We start from the raw sequence: 17,940 nt of genomic DNA on the forward strand, positions 1-17,940 counted from the left end.
TGTTTCTTTCACACAAATTATTTTGAGGTGGACATGATCTCAAGACTACTCATGTCTCAGCATCAAGAACTTGATTCTAGATGGAATCAGCATTCAGCTCATTTTGTAATCATATCAGAAAAAGAGTAGTATTGCTTATGCTTGTAGTGGAACAGATTCCTCAAATTGACTACTCTGTGAAGGTTCCTCTCCTCTCTAAATGAAGATGCAGTTGGAAGGACTGACCGCTCTTATTAAATGAACATAGCAAACCTTCCTTGGATGGTCTTCACATGTTTACCTCTAAAGGGCACTTTAAAGCTGCTCTTTTACTCTGTTATTTATGAGAAAGCATCCAAGAAGTCATGGAAGATGAGCAGCATCAGTGGCTGGCTGCCTCATGAGGTGTACCACATTCTGAATCTTATGAGAGTGGTTGTGGAAGCTTTAAGAAGTGCAGCTTTTCAAGAACTCCATGGCTGAGAAACCAAGGACTCTGCTTTAGATGTTCCTCAAACTCTTTCCAACTGAAAGCTCATGATGCCTCTCTATCAGCACTGTCATATTAACAATCACTGTGGCAGAGGAGGTTCCTCCTTTTTACCAAAGTCTCATCTGTTAGCTGATCCTTTGTGATACAGTAGCATCCATGAGTGCTGAAATGATAAGCTGGAAAATGTACAACAGTTTTGCCCCCATGGAAGGTAGGAAAGAAAACAAGAATGATCTGCATATAGCTGTAGATAAAAGCTAGAAAAGAAGATAACATTTATGCAGTGGCAAAAAGACAATGTCAGCCAGGTTTCTTGTGACCTGCAGAGCACCACAGTATGAACCTTTTGAAGTTTCTGATCATGTTTTTTCCCTCAAGTAAGAAACAGAAGTTAGATACATCATTATTCAATGCTCTGCTCATGACAGCTCAAAACATCATCCTAAATCCTAAACTTGGTATGAGAAGTTAACAAGCAACAATAAGATCCTGAAATAGATCAATCTAAACATTTAATATCCATGTCAATATGCATCCTGTGCAGGTCCTCAGCTAAAGCAATTTTGAGCCCTTCCATGAGTGTCAGTAATTGATATTCTCATGAAAACACCTTTTTTTTTTTATATACTTTCCATAATAACCAATTACTTAGTTTTTTTTATCATTCTTGTTGTATCGAAAAAAATTATTTACAAATTGATATTAAGATAGAATATTCTACTTTGATGTCAAATTAGAAAGTTCTATAATGGGTATTTATTGGAAATCAATGCTATTTCCAAGTGAAAAAATAATGCTGGTATACCTCTTCTTATAGTGATTGAGAGTTTAAAATCTCATCTAGTATATTTTATATATCTAAAAGAATGATTGGATAGTGATGTAATGGATCCTTTTACCAAAGAGTGAAGATTTAAAATATCATCCTGATATATTTGAACACCTAAAACATTGGTTTGGTAATGATGTATCATATTCTTTTATCAAATATTAAGGGTTTAAAATCTTATTTGACATATTTTACATCTAAAACATTGATCTTATCGTTGAGGATTCGAAACATTTTTTTTTTTTAAGGTGTCAACTATTATAACTAGTAAAGTCTTTCTTAATTTATTATAAGATTATGAGCTCTTTCATTATTTAGTATATTTCTTTTTATTATTAAATAATTTGTAATCATCCCATCCATCCACTTATTTCTTTAGGTGTACTTTGCCAAGCTAATCTTCATCTGTCATAATTCTACTCTAGTGAATTAATGTAATTATATATCTTTATCAAATCTTATTTGCCCGAACGTTTTCTAAAGAATTAACAACCCAAATAATTGTCTTATATATCATCAATGAAATTTAGAATCTCTTGCTTAAACTATTTTTTGTGAGCATTCTTTTCAAACAATCAAAGATCTATACATCTTAATCATGTTCTTCAGGTCCTATGATACAAGTATCGAATCCATAAGAAGAGTAGACATGCCGAGACGAACCCCACGGACTATCTTGGGCTCAACTTCCTAAGCCTACTTCAAAGTTGGGAAGAGACTTAAATTGATTTACAAGAATTTATTTGATGTATAAATATTAACTTGATTTAAGCATTTTTGTGTATATAGTTTCAAATATCTAAATTTAATAGATTAATTTTATATCGAGTTAGATCGTTGTGATATATGATATTAGAGCTAATCTAATATTAGGGATAGTGAAGAATAGGAGCAAAATGCTACGTTAAAGCTTGATTTAGAGTTTATATTTAGATTAGGAGATTGCAACCTCCATGTTTTAATGTTTAGGTGAAGAATTAAATTAGGTTTTAATAATGAGATGAATGTATTATCATTAGTATATGTCTAACCATTTTGGAGTTCACAATGGTATTCTTTCTAATCTTATAGAGTATTTGATCATTTGCTATCGTAAGAAGAAGAAGATAGTCTTCTTCCAAATTATCTCCGTTCCATAATCTACATAATTAGTCTCAGAATTCATATTAATATCTCATCGAGATGAACCTCAAATATTATCTTCATCACATCAATTATTAGAATGGAAATATAATATTATCTTCATCATCATATCAATCGAAGCCTCATGCAACCAACATTAGAGATGGGAGAAGAGTCACAGATGTCTATATCCTTCACTGATGGCTTTTCTGCGTCAACACACTTATAGATATGAAGTGTGTCAGATAAAATCTCCATAAGTAAAACTACCTCCTTGATGTGATGAACCAATCACTATATAAGCAATTGCATGATTTGGAAGATTATATACAAGTTAAATTAAATTATTTTTAATGCATTGGATGAAACAGTTATGTTATTGCACTAAAGTTATTCAAATCAATTAAATATTAATTTAATTTAATTGAATAACTAAATCAATACTGTTAAACATTAAAGTTACTCTCTTGCTCACTCTCAATCTGAATTGAACGGCACATATCAGTAAGAAATTTTAATGAATTTTCTAAATCATTGTAATAGAAACACAATAAAACTAATGCGGAAATGAAATAGCGTACCTCCAGCCATTGTCGCCAAGAATTTCTGCAGAGGTTTCTTCTTGAACTTTGGTTCTTCTCGGCTCAGAACTCTCGCTTTAGATGGTGTAGGAAAGCCTTTCGCTTCAAAGAGATGATTGAGCCAAGGGACCAAAATCCTCAGTATATATAGATGTTCTCCCATCAAGAACATTTATCATCACCAACTCATAACGTTCAAGAATTAATTCAAATTTGTAACGTTTGGACCATAATGAAAAACTTAATGATATTAAATATTTAATTTAATAATAACGGTTTCATGCATAAAGAATAAGAAACTGAAATCATTTAAACCATAATAAATGAAGAAATTCATGATAATGAATCTTAATAAGAACGGTTACGTTATTATTAAATAAGATATTTAATAATAACCGTTACATTCTCCCACTTGGTCCATACGTTTATCTTAATAATTTGAATTAATCTTTCTCGAACAACTTTCTTAAGAAATAAATACATGAATCATAGCGATAAGTCCTCTAAGAGCGAGTATTATCATCCATGTATCACGATGTATTTAGTTTCTTAATCTTAATGTGGTAATATTACTTTATGAATAAACCTTATGTTTATTCTTGGTCCAACAACAATATATTTTCTCAAAATAATGTGCACATAAATGAGAAAATTTCACAATATATAAGAGTTTCAATATCATTACAAAGTGGAACTAAGTCCCATTTTCTTTACATGATCCTTGAATTTTAGAGGTGGCATGCCTTTAGTCAAAGGATCAGCAATCATCAATTCAGTGCTAATGTGCTCAATGACCACTTTCTGTTCTTTTACACGTCCTCTTATGGCTAAATACTTAATGTCGATGTGTTTACTTCGACTTCGACTTTTATTGTTTTTAGCCATAAAGACAGCAGCTGAATTGTCACAGAAAATTCTTAATGGCCTAGAAATAGAATCCATGATTCTAAGCCCAGAAATGAAACTCTTAAGCCATACACCATGTGAAGTAGCCTCAAAGCAGGAGACAAACTCAGCTTCCATGGTAGAAGTAGCAATCAAGGTCTGCTTAGCACTTCTCCAAGAAATAGCTCCACCGACCATCATAAAAATATATCCTGATGTTGATTTACGAGAATCAACACAACCGGCGAAGTCTGAATCTGAGTAACCAATCACATCCAGATTGTCTGTATGTCTATACATAAGCATATAATCTTTGGTTCCTTGTAGATACCTCATCACTTTCTTTGCAGCTCTCCAGTGGTCCATACCTGGATTACTCTGATATCGACCTAGCATCCCCACAATAAATGCAATATCAGGTCTAGTACAGACCTGAGCATACATAAGGCTTCCTACGACAGAAGCATATGGGATGTTTTTCATTGATTCCCTTTCAAAATTGTTCTTTGGGCATTGGTTCAAATTGAACCTATCACCTTTCACAATGGGAGCAACACTTGGTGAACAATCCTTCATCCGAAATCTTTCTAAAAGTTTATCAATATAGGTTTCTTGTGATAGACCTAAAATGCCTTGAGGTCTATCTCTATAGATCTTAATGCCAATGACATAAGATGCTTCACCCATATCCTTCATGTCAAAATTTTTAGAAAGAAATTGTTTCACCTCATGCAGCAAATCCTTATCATTAGTTGCAAGCAAAATATCATCTACGTATAAAACAAGGAAACATATTTTACTCCCACTAACCTTCTGGTATATGCATTGATCCATGAGATTTTCAACAAATCCGAATGAAGAAATCACTTCATGAAATTTAAAATACCATTGGCGGGAGGCTTGTTTTAAGTCGTATATAGACTTCCTAAGCTTGCAAACCAAGTGCTCACCAACACTAGAAGAGAAACCTTCAGGTTGTTTCATATAAACCTCTTCCTCTAGATCTCCATTAAGAAATGCTGTTTTCACATCCATTTGTTGCAACTCAAGGTCAAAATGAGCAACTAATGCTAAAATAATACGCAGAGAATCTTTCTTAGATACAGGAGAAAATGTCTCCGTATAATCGATTCCCTCTTTTTGAGTAAATCCCTTTGCAACAAGTCTTGTCTTGTATCTCTCAATGTTGCCTAACGAATCTTTCTTAGTTTTAAAGACTCATTTGCAACCAATGGCCTTTGCTTCATTAGGTAACTCTACAAGATCCCAGACTCCATTGCTCATCATGGAATTCATCTCTTCTTTCATAGCATCATGCCACAAATTTGACTTTTTGCAACTCATGGCTTGTGAAAATGTTTCAGGATCATTTTTGGCTCCAATATTATAGTCAGATTCTTGTAGATATACAACATAATCACTAGGAATTGCTGATCTTTTATTTCTAGTAGATCTTCTTAATGTTGTACCAATGGTTCCTTGAGGAACTTGTGGTTCAACTAGTTGTTCAGGAGCTTGTTGTAATTCCTGAACTGCTTGATCTATTAGAATATTATCAACAACTTGTGGAATTTCAATGATTGGTTGTTCAGCACTAGTTTCTACTTGAGGAGTGCTATGAACTATAATCAATCTATCATTTGATGTGGAAGGTTGAGATTCTATATGATCATGTGCGGAAACTATGTTCCTGAAATGATCGCTCCCACTAATCACATCATCCTCAAGAAATTTAGCGTTTCTTGATTCCACAATCCTAGTTGTGTGAGATGGACAATAGAACCTGTAACCTTTGGACTTTTCGGCATATCCAATGAAATACCCACTAACAGTCCTCGGGTCCAATTTCTTCTCTTGTGGATTATATATCCTAACTTCAGACGGACATCCCCAAATGCGCATATGTCGCAAACTCGGTTTCCAACCTTTCCATAGTTCAAATGGTGTCTTTTGGACATCCTTGGTTGGAACTCGGTTTAATATATACACAGCCGTCTTTAGTGCTTCAGTCCACAAGAACTTAGGAAGATTGGAGTTGTTAAGCATACTCCACACCATGTCCAATAATGTTCGGTTTCTTCTTTCTGCAACACCATTCTGGTCTGGAGAACCAGGCATAGTGTATTGGGCAATAATCCCATGTTCTTGAAGAAACTTAGCAAAAGGACCAGGTGCTTATCCATTTTCAGTATATCTACCATAATATTCTCCACCCCTATCTGATCTCACAATTTTAATTTGCTTACCACATTGGTTCTCAACTTCAGCCTTAAAGACTTTGAAGACATCCAATGCTTCATTTTTATTATGAAGCAAATATATATACATATATCGTGAGTAATCATCTATAAAGGAGATGAAGTATTTCTGACCATGTATGTCCATGTCTGGACAACATATATCAGTATGAATTATTTCTAATAAGTCTGAACTCCTATTAGCACCCATTTTGGACTTATTGGTCTGTTTTCCTTTAATACAGTCCACACAAGTCTTAAAATTAGTAAAATCAAGAGTACTAAGTACCCCATCTTTAACTAATCTTTTAATTCTCTCTATGGAGATGTGTCCTAATCTCCGATGCCATAATATAGAGGAGTCCTCATTAATATTACACCTCTTAATACCAGCGTGAACATGCATTGAACCTTGAGTATTATCATTTTGTAATAAAATACGGTAAAGACCGTCAGACAAAATACCATTCCCAACACAATCAGATTTATATAATAAACGAAATGATGTGTCTTTAAAATTAAAGGAATATCCAAATGGTACGAGTCTGGAAACAGAAATTAAGTTTCGTGAGAAACTTGGTACATAAAAGGTTCTTTCCAATTTTAAAACAAAACCACTACTTAAAGTTAAAATGCATGTTCTAATTGCTTCCACATGTGAGCCCATCTTATTTCCTGATAAGATGCTTTGCTCACTTCCCACTGGCTTCCTTAGGTTTTGCATACCCTGCAAAGAGTTTGCAATATGGATTGTTGATCCAGAGTCAATCCACCAGGTGTTAATATTAACATTGACCATATTAGATTCATAACATACATATGAGGTTGGTTTACCTTTCTTTTCAAGCCATTGTTGGAATTTCGTACATTCCTTCTTCATGTGTCCCTTTCTTTTACAAAAGAAACACCTTGCTTCTTTCTTGATATCAGCTTGGGGTGGTATTTTACCTTTTCCCTGCTGATAAGCTTTTTGATTGGCTTGATGTTTGTCAGTTTTGTTCTTCCCTCGAGTGGTTACCATCAATGCACTCTCACCCAATTCCATTACTAGCCTCTCTTCTTCTTGAACACACATGGTCATTAATTCATTAATTGACCATTTATCCTTATGTGTATTGTATGAAATTTTAAAAGGGCTATATTGAGGTGGAAGGGTGTTCAGAATATAGTGCACTAGGAAGGATTCTGACATATTAACCTCAAGTTTCTTAAGTTGAACCGCAATATCTCGCATTTGCATTATGTGCTCACGCACACCCTTTATGTTGGTGAGTCTAAGTGATGAAAATTTCATAATAAGGGTGCTTGCTAGTGCCTTATCCGAAGTGATGAATTATTCATCGATAGCCTTTAGCAAGTCTCGGACATTTTCATGCTGGTCAACAGAACCACGTATGCCAGCAGTTATCTTAGTTTTGATAAACATCACGCTGAGCCGATTGGATCGCTCCCATCGCTCATATAACGCGATCTCAGTTAGAGTGCTGGTATCAGTGACTATAAGTGGTTCGTCTTTTCTAATAGCATAATCAATATCCATCCACCCTAAATGGAGGAGAACCCTCTCCTTCCATATTTTATAGTTATCACCACTAAGTTCGGGAATATCACATCGAATATCAGAGAAATTAACAGTTTGAGAAACTGAATAAAATCAAACATGCTTATGTCAAAATTTGAAGCTTAATAGACTAAATTACATGTTTTACCAATGTGAAACATGTCAAAAATATGAATCTCATGACATAAAAATTGCCTGTGGGCTAAATTCTTAATTCAAATAGATTCAAATGATCTTTATGATAAAACTATCAAATTATATTCCAATTCATAATCCTTGTGGGTAAATTATGAAAATAATCTGATATTTTATCATGATTAATTATATTAAATATAATAAAAGATTCTGTAGAATAACAATTATTATAGGAAATATAATCAATCACAATATGATGTCTAATTACTTATGTGATCCTTATTTTAACTTTATATATAATTTTAATTAATTAAGGATGCTGTGGCTAATTCTTAATTAATTAAGATTATATGGATCACTAGACATTTTAAACATAAAAAATTTGCTCATAAACATAATTTAATATAACTAAATATGCATACATAATATGAGCAATTTACTAACTAAAAATGTTGAAAATGATATTTCCTCATGATTTTCAACAAAATATATCAACAAGTTTCCAAGAAGAAACCAAAATCAAATCATTTTCATGGCATAAAAATGAAAACTTTTTCATATCAAGGCAGAGGTCATTCGGCTCTGATACCAAATGTAAGAAATTTTAATGAAGCCAACTTGTGTTTCTAAATCATTGTAATAGAAACACAATAAAACTAATGCGGAAACGAAATAGCGTACCTCCAGCCATTGTCGCCAAGAATTTCTACAGAGGTTTCTTCTTGAACTTTGGTTCTTCTCGGCTCAGAACTCTCGCTTTAGATGGTGTAGGAAAGCCTTTCGCTTCAAAGAGATGATTGAGCCAAGGGACCAAAATCCTCATGTATATATAGATGTTCTCCCATCAAGAACATTTATCATCACCAACTCATAACGTTCAAGAATTAATTCAAATTTGTAACGTTTGGACCATAATGAAGAACTTAATGATATTAAATATTTAATTTAATAATAACGGTTTCATGCATAAAGAATAAGAAACTGAAATCATTTAAACCATAATAAATGAAGAAATTCATGAAAATGAATCTTAATAAGAACGGTTACGTTATTATTAAATAAGATATTTAATAATAACCGTTACAATAACTACAATTGTTTGATCTGCCACAAGCCGAGGATGCTTGCAATAAGCATAGAACAGAGAGATATCTGCCACAAACAGAGAGCTCTAACAAGCACAACACAAACAGAGTGGTAGAACGAAACAAGAAAGAACACCAGATGGGATTGTATAGCGTTTTATTTTCCTAAGAAAGGCAATTCATTACCAACTTCATTTACCTAATGCACCACACACTGTTCGATGACTTGAAGAACCAATTACTTCTTTCAGGTCCTCATCAATGTATATATGTACGTACAACTCGAACGCCATTATCTACCATTCGAATCGACTGCATCCGCTGGCACTTCTTTTCTCTTCATCATTAGCAATATGCATTCCAGAAGCAGGAAACAGAAGATGTCTCTGTATCTCGGGGAGATCAAGAAGAGGAGAAGCATTTCAGGGATCAGCAGAAGCAGGTATGGCGTGTCTGCAGAGAGGACACGCATGGCTTCTCTCCAACCATCGAGTGAGACAGCCGCCATGGAAGGCGTGCTTGCATGGCATCCGCGTCACCTCCACGCCCTCGTCGAACTCCGCGAAGCAGATGATGCAACTCTCCTCTCTGACATCTCCTCCACGCTCGTACTTCACCACCGCCAGCTCCTTCACCGCATCCGTCGACGCCGGGATGCCGCCGAAATTCCCGTTCTCGCCGACGCCTTCGACGTCCGAAGAAGGTTCCTCATCGATCGGGAAGTGGGCCAAAAGTACGTCCACGATCATGTCGAACCCGTTGCCCGAGTTCAAAGCCGTCTCGACTGGATAATTGCAGAAGGCAACGAGTTGTCTCTCCAACCGCCCGGCGAAGCAGATGTCATAACCATAGACGCCGGCGATTAAGAGAACGGTCGAGATCGCCTGGCGGCGAGATGCTTGGTGGAGGAAGTGGCCGAGAGTGAAGAGAAAGATGTGGTAGGAACGGGGCGGTTCCTCCACGACTTGACCTTCAAGAATGTGCATCACGGTGTAGCCGAGTTTGATCACCACCGGAGCCGATGCCGGCCTCCCATGAGTTTGATAGGCCGTGAGAACCCAATCGGCATAGCCATGGACAGGAGTCGTCTCCATCGCCTTCTTGTCGCACTTCAACCGTGTGAATGAACTCGGCTCAATTCCTGCCATGGAGTGGCTTTATATAGAGAGAGAGAGAGAGAGAGATTCTGGTCTGCGAATCCGAGACGGGATCGAATTCATCGAGTACAAATCGTAAAGACAATCGGACGCGTAGTTTCCGTTGCCACATAAGTTTGCGAGTTGGACTCCGAAAGCAGTTCCATTCGACACGTGTTGAAATCCTACGGAAGAACGAACTTGCTTCGTTCTTGATGGATTATTAGTGAAGATTTAATTGGAAATCGAAAGCTTTTATGACGTCATCTCTGTTAAGTCAACTCTTTCCTGCTCCTCCGTGTTGACGGAAGCCATTCACTACTAGACGCCAAATTAATTCCTCCCTAAAACCAATCAAGCATTGACATCCAAAATATAGCTCCACAGCAAAATGTAGAATTATTTTTTTTTAATATTTTAATATTTTATTATATAGTTCGATAATAATATATTGAATTAATTTTTATTTTTTATATTATTTTATTTAAAGATATAAGGATGATTTTTTTTTAAAAAAAATACTTATATTTTAGATTTTTTCAAATGATTATCTCATTTTATTTCAAACTATCCCTTCTCGTCCGCCCCTCTCACTTGGTTGCCATCACCATCACATTATCGTGTCTTTCCCCCCCCTCTCTCCCATTGCTTGATCTTTCCCTCTTATCTTTTCCTCTCCTTTCCGGTAGCTCATCCTCTCCTCCTCTTCTCTTTTCTTCTCTCTCCTTTCCGTCGTCTCCTCCCTTCTTCTCCCATCGTGGATGGCGAGCAATGACAATAAGTGGATAATGAGCTATCACGGATTTAACTTGACTTATCTAACTCATGTGGCATTTTTGCATGTCCAACCGCAAAAGGTCAACTTCTCCAAAACTTCTTATGATCTCTCGAGAACCTAGAAGATAAGTTATAGAAACTATTTAACTTGGTATTCACTAGTAATCATTTTAATAAACACTTAATAGGCAATACAAATGACAAATATAGACTTCGCAAACTCTGAACGGTCACTCGACAAAGGGTCCAAAGTGATTTGTCGCAATTAAAAGTCTCCACAAGTCCCCATATGATACTACTACCAAATAAGGTAATGAACTAGCCCTAAATACTATCCCAAAGGCTCATCTAACCATATGCCACCTAGGTAGCTCTTGGGTATTATGCAAGTTGACACTCTACACCACTCTATGGGGCTAGAAAACCCCTCAAAAGACTGCTTGGATGGTCTATTTCTGGACAATTGTATCTATACACGATAATTGCCCATAACCTATATTTACAAAACGACAACTAAAGTCAACCAAAATGGGTATACCAAACCTACTATAAGTCGTTTACATGCTATGCAAAATATGAATAAAACATGAACAAATCCAAAATATACAGACATGTATGAGTTTTATATCGAACACCCTATTTACAACTTCATATATAATATTCTCTCACACTTATTCCTTTAACGTACTTGTTGAAGACTTTACATATGCTACATCTTCTAACTTTTGTTAAATTTTTAATCTTCTACTCTAGCTGCAACGCACCTTTTAGCTCCCAGCTACTCTTCATCGTTGTTATTGAGTAGTCGAACTTTAATCTGTCATGTTACTTCAACTCACCAATGACTCAGACACTAGTATAGAATCGACTAAGTTATATTGATCATTATAAGTTCTTGTAGATAGATGAAGGAAAAAGTCCTTCCTTATTATGAACTAGCCTCTTAAACGTTTGTTTGAATTGGGTGGATGCTTGTTTGAACTTGAATAAACATTACCTCACAAACTTTAAAGTTTTTTAGGTCTTTCCTTCATAAAATATACCCATCAATACCACTCCATTTATTATCGTTTTCAAGTAGGTCAGTATCATTTCTGCTTTTGATTGCCATTTTATTAGAAAATAAAGTGAATAGTCTACTCTCGATAGCGCTAATTATCATTGGTGAGATTTTAAAAATTATTATCTTTCACTTTATTCGAAAGATCTTTAAACATAGAAAGAGCTCCTTTATAAGATAAATAAGAAACTAGAGAATTCAGTTTCGTGTATTCTTTTAAGGGTTGATAAAGTAAAAGTTATTTGACTTCGCCCACCTCCTCGAGGGTTGTACTTCATATATTGATTTGGTTACTAGCATTCGTTTACTTTTTGCTCACACTTCTGAAGTAACATAAGTGTTTGCACTCCTTGCATTGTGTTAGGTATTACAATTTACCTTCTCATTACCATTAAACTTTTGGAATGCATGAAGTTTTGTTGAAAATAATAAAATTTTATCTCGACTTGGAGCAAATCTCTAACAGTTTGCCACATTTAAAATTGTACCTTCTTCTCTATCATTTCTACTGCCTACTCCTTTGAAAAGAAAATGTATAACACCACATATTACCCTATTCATTCCTTAGTTAAGCACTCTTGCATCGACCCGAAGTCTCTCACTTTCAACTATTTAGATAAGAAGACCGTTGACACTGGTCTTGTGAAGTTTTTTTTGTCTCTGGCCATTAGCCTTATCTCAGTACTTGAAATTTACCTTTGTATTCTTCGCCTCCTTGGCTTCTTTCATGACTAAGTACTCACCCTTTATTGAGAGCAAGGAATCGATAACTTTATGAAAGTCGTGCTTATATGGTACCATGACATTGTCAAACTCATGACCCCATTATCTATCATCTCATATCTACGTTCCTTTCTAAGTTATTGGTATATTTGTCTCTACGATACTATGACACTACTCTAACTGCACCTCTATTCTAATCAATGCTTGATTTTGTGTAGTTCTCTCTCTAAACCCATCGTCACTTCCTCATCCCTTTTGACAACTTGGTTCAACACCTTTATGTTTTCTAAGCAATTCTCCTCTAAACTACAACTCTCATGCATGGCCATTGCCATCATGTTGTATGCCTTGTACCAATTATATTCTGCTTTACTTCAACTCTTATGTTTTCTAAGCAATTCTCCTCTAAACTAACAACATTCGCTTACTTAGCCTTGTTCTCTGGCATTTTAAGCTTCCTTAAGCAAATATAAGCATTGGAGCAGTCAAACTACCTAGTTACTCTGATTATACCTTTATATGATCAAGTCACTCATATGGGACTTACTAGTTCTTACACTCAAAATTTTTCCTCGATGGTATATAGTTCTTATTTGTTGATGACCAAAGATTTCATCCGATACAAAATTTGATGCACGCATAAAACACCCACCTCTATGGTATCATGATATTCACTTATTTAATCCTTAGCCTTTCTTGTCGTATTGTTCACTGAAGTGGAGCTCATAATAGCTCTCAATCATATCTCCGTATAAACATATCTCTTACGAGACTTCTCTTATATGTCATTTTTATCTTGAATGATTTTAACACAATCCGTTGTACAATGTTGCCTCTCAGTAACATCTTTATTATATTTTGATCTTTAAGAGATAAACTCAAACTATAGTATCTTTATGTGTAGCCTTTGCCTACGCATTACAAGGCCTTTACCACCTATTATTATATTTACTTCTTTGACAATTGATCTTCGTCCACCTACTCTCGAGTCACACCTAGATGAAGCATAGCTCTAGGGCATTCCATTGCCTAGTAGCCCTTGAAGTCTAATAACTTTGTTAAAATTAGTACGCCATTGTTTAGATCCTAAGTTTCTGTCCTCAGTACAATATCTATTGCACACCACTTCCTTCTTAGAAACTCGAATGGTAATACAATGACATATTCTTCAAGAGTATCTACTTAAATGTCCTCTTGCCCCATGCCAAAGTTTTCTAACCCCAACTTCACCTCGATAAATTGAGTTATGCTCTTGCCTCTATAAGAGTTCATGTCCTTGACTTTTGTTCAAGGAAAGATTTATATCTCCACTTCATATTCTATCTTTTATGTCGACTCTTTTCATGCTGCTTGGGCACTTCACCAAGTTTCATATAAGTTGTTTCACTCATTGGTTTGTATTGAATTGATGGTGGCTCTCGTTCCCACCATCCATGGGTCAACTCTCCATTAAGTCCAATCTCTACATCGACTCTAAGTATGCTTTCATTTAGTGTTGCTTTAGTTTTCTCTCCGACCTGATCTTGCAATGCATCCACCAATATATTACGTCATATGATAACTCCTCGTCGCTTGCTCAGTTCATTAAACTTTATGGAGTTGTTATTTTGAGGTATCTCTCCTCAACATATGTAATAAGTTATACATGATTCTTCCTTTGGAGAATCAAGACTTATCCCTCCTAGTTATATATCCTATTAGAGCAACTTTACTCTTTGCATCTTTCCTTTTAGAAGTTTTAGAGACTATCATCCTCTTAGACTATTCTACTTTGCTGAACGAGTTATGCACTATTTAACTCCCGTGAATGCACTTGCTAGATTGTGACTCTTCTAATTCAACCCTTGTTGTGCCCCTCATGACTTAGTAATATGTTGAACTTATTGTATACTTTAGGTTTATACAAACGTTTCTTTCTAATGTCGAAGAAAAAATTTCAATGTTCAATAGCACCGAGTTTTGGTCACCTTAGAATAGTCATGAATAGTCCATCGTCTACATACAAGTTTTTTGTATAAGTAATAAATTCTTTAAGTTAGTAATTTCTCTCACCTCTATGAGCTTTGCACAACCCTTTCGATCATTGAGCAAACCATCTCACCTTACATAGTTTTATCCTTTACCAAGTATCATGTTTGTCTTAAGCGCTATAAAGTTTGGTTGTCAACGTCAAGTCTTAGTTCAAAGTCAACCATCCTAACCTCCGTATGCTATAGATTTTTTATAGTTCGATTGTCCTTATGGTATCTTTGTGTGAAGGGTTGGCTATTTTTCTTTGAATGCTAATCTTGAAGGCCCACTCCTCTAAGTGACTCTTTTCCCTACAACTCTATGCTTGTTTCTCTTAAATAGTTGTGTATGCTTACTACCGTTAATGCAACCCTGCTAAGTCTCCATGTTTATTTGCAAAATGTTTCTAAGTATACTTGTCCAACTCTAATACCATATGTATAGACTTAGTTGGTTTTGCATAAGTCATGTGACACCATTACATGTTTATCCTTAAAAAAATCAGCCTGCTTAAATCCTCTTATAGCCCTTAAAGACATACAAAAGAGAAGACAAATTAGAGAAAGTATTTAACTTGTGATTCACAAGTAGCCATTTCAGAAAACATTTGATAGACGATTTGTATTATATAGATTTTGCAAACTCTGAATGGTCATGTGACAAAGGGTTCAAGGTGGATTGTCATGAGTAAATATCCTCACAAGTGCCCACATGACACTATTGTAAAACCCCTTAACACTACCCCAAAAGCCTATCTAACCATGTGCCACATAGGTAGCTCCTAGGTGTTATGCTGGTTGACACTTCGCACTACTCTATGGAGCTAGAAAATCAATAAAATGACTACTTGGATTGTTTTTAAGTAGTTCTACTTATACGTGATAATTGCACATAACTTACGTTTATAAGCCTAAAATGACCACAAAAGCTAACCAAAATGAGACTACAAAACCTATTATAAGTCATCTACATGCTCTATAAAACATGAATAAAATCAAAAGATGCGAATATATATAAGTATTATATCACATCAATACTTATATATATTTGTATCTTTTTATATATCTTACAAATTACCTAAGATATATCTTGCAATTTTGAATGCTTACTAAAAAAATTTAAAATCAAAATTTTGAGTTAAAAATTAAATATATATCAATCTTATTGGTCAATTTTGCAATCAAATAATTGCCAAGATCAAATCCTTCCCTCCCTTGTGATTATAATGGTATTTATTACAAATTTTTCTAAATATTTATGATTTTTTAATTATTTAAAAAATTAATCTTAATAAAATCAAAATGTTGGGAATAGTTGATACGTGGAATATTGACCTTTAATGTTAAATATAAAATTTTGATATTAAAATTAATTAAAAAGTTTTAAAAATTATCTTATAATAACCTAAATTATATAGGGGTATTTTGATTAAATATATGGATTGTCAAATATTTAGATGTCAAAGATTAAAAGTGGTGTCAATGGCTCAAACAATGTGATAAAAGTTCTTGATGTTATGCTGAAAAATCGAACATTATATCAAATATTGAAGAAGGATAAATTGATATGTCGAAATATACGATAATATACTAGAGGATCAACTGACATGCCAAAAGAATGCTAATGCACCGAAAGAATAAATGACTTTCCAAAAGAAGCAATGCTATATTAAAAAAATGAATGTTATTTTGAAATCTTTCTTGAAGTTAAATTAGGGTTCAATTATGCTAAATTCGAGAAATGTCGAGTTACTGAAGTGGGTCAAAATGGATTATTCTCTTGCTCACTCCCAATCTGCATTGAACGGCACATAACTACAACTGTTTGATCTGTCACAAACCGAGGATGCTTGCAATAAGCATAGAACAGAGAGATCTCTGCCACAAACAGAGAGCTCTAACAAGCACAACACAAACAGAGTGGTAGAACGAAACAAGAAAGAACACCAGATGGGATTGTATAGCGTTTTATTTTCCTAAGAAAGGCAATTCATTACCAACTTCATTTACCTAATGCACCACACACTGTTCGATGACTTGAAGAACCAATTACTTCTTTCAGGTCCTCATCAATGTATATATGTACGTACAACTCGAACGCCATTATCTACCATTCGAATCGACTGCATCCGCTGGCACTTCTTTTCTCTTCATCATTAGCAATATGCAGTCCAGAAGCAGGAAACAGAAGATGTCTCTGTATCTCGGGGAGATCAAGAAGAGGAGAAGCATTTCAGGGATCAGCAGAAGCAGGTATGGCGTGTCTGCAGAGAGGACACACATGGCTTCTCTCCAACCATCGAGTGAGACAGCCGCCATGGAAGGCGTGCTTGCATGGCATCCGCGTCACCTCCACGCCCTCGTCGAACTCCGCGAAGCAGATGATGCAACTCTCCTCTCTGACATCTCCTCCACGCTCGTACTTCACCACCGCCAGCTCCTTCACCGCATCCGTCGACGCCGGGATGCCGCCGAAATTCCCGTTCTCGCCGACGCCTTCGACGTCCGAAGAAGGTTCCTCATCGATCGGGAAGTGGGCCAAAAGTACGTCCACGATCATGTCGAACCCGTTGCCCGAGTTCAAAGCCGTCTCGACTGGATAATTGCAGAAGGCAACGAGTTGTCTCTCCAACCGCCCGGCGAAGCAGATGTCATAACCATAGACGCCGGCGATTAAGAGAACGGTCGAGATCGCCTGGCGGCGAGATGCTTGGTGGAGGAAGTGGCCGAGAGTGAAGAGAAAGATGTGGTAGGAACGGGGCGGTTCCTCCACGACTTGACCTTCAAGAATGTGCATCACGGTGTAGCCGAGTTTGATCACCACCGGAGCCGATGCCGGCCTCCCATGAGTTTGATAGGCCGTGAGAACCCAATCGGCATAGCCATGGACAGGAGTCGTCTCCATCGCCTTCTTGTCGCACTTCAACCGTGTGAATGAACTCGGCTCAATTCCTGCCATGGAGTGGCTTTATATATAGAGAGAGAGAGAGATTCTGGTCTGCGAATCCGAGACGGGATCGAATTCATCGAGTACAAATCGTAAAGACAATCGGACGCGTAGTTTCCGTTGCCACATAAGTTTGCGAGTTGGACTCCGAAAGCAGTTCCATTCGACACGTGTTGAAATCCTACGGAACTTGCTTCGTTCTTGATGGATTATTAGTGAAGATTTAATTGGAAATCGAAAGCTTTTATGACGTCATCTCTGTTAAGTCAACTCTTTCCTGCTCCTCCGTGTTGACGGAAGCCATTCACTACTAGACGCCAAATTAATTCCTCCCTAAAACCAATCAAGCATTGACATCCAAAATATAGCTCCACAGCAAAA

General features: G+C 36.0%; 2 protein-coding genes across 2 annotated transcripts; both read right to left on the bottom strand.

Annotated features, from left to right (window-relative positions):
- Positions 1 to 9,329: 9,329 nt before the first annotated feature.
- Positions 9,330 to 10,055, bottom strand: LOC135641438 (putative RING-H2 finger protein ATL53). The gene has a single exon (XM_065156798.1). It carries the CDS (start codon positions 10,053 to 10,055, stop codon positions 9,330 to 9,332), a length of 726 nt encoding a protein of 241 aa, XP_065012870.1.
- A 6,790-nt stretch (positions 10,056 to 16,845) lies between these two features.
- On the bottom strand, positions 16,846 to 17,571 carry LOC135641439 (putative RING-H2 finger protein ATL53). Its single transcript, XM_065156799.1, has one exon. The coding sequence runs from the start codon at positions 17,569 to 17,571 to the stop codon at positions 16,846 to 16,848; it is 726 nt and encodes a 241-aa protein (XP_065012871.1).
- Between the last annotated feature and the right edge of the window lie 369 nt (positions 17,572 to 17,940).

Source organism: Musa acuminata, chromosome BXJ3-6 (genome assembly GCF_036884655.1).
Source record: "Musa acuminata AAA Group cultivar baxijiao chromosome BXJ3-6, Cavendish_Baxijiao_AAA, whole genome shotgun sequence".
NCBI classification, from domain to species: Eukaryota; Viridiplantae; Streptophyta; class Magnoliopsida; order Zingiberales; family Musaceae; genus Musa; species Musa acuminata.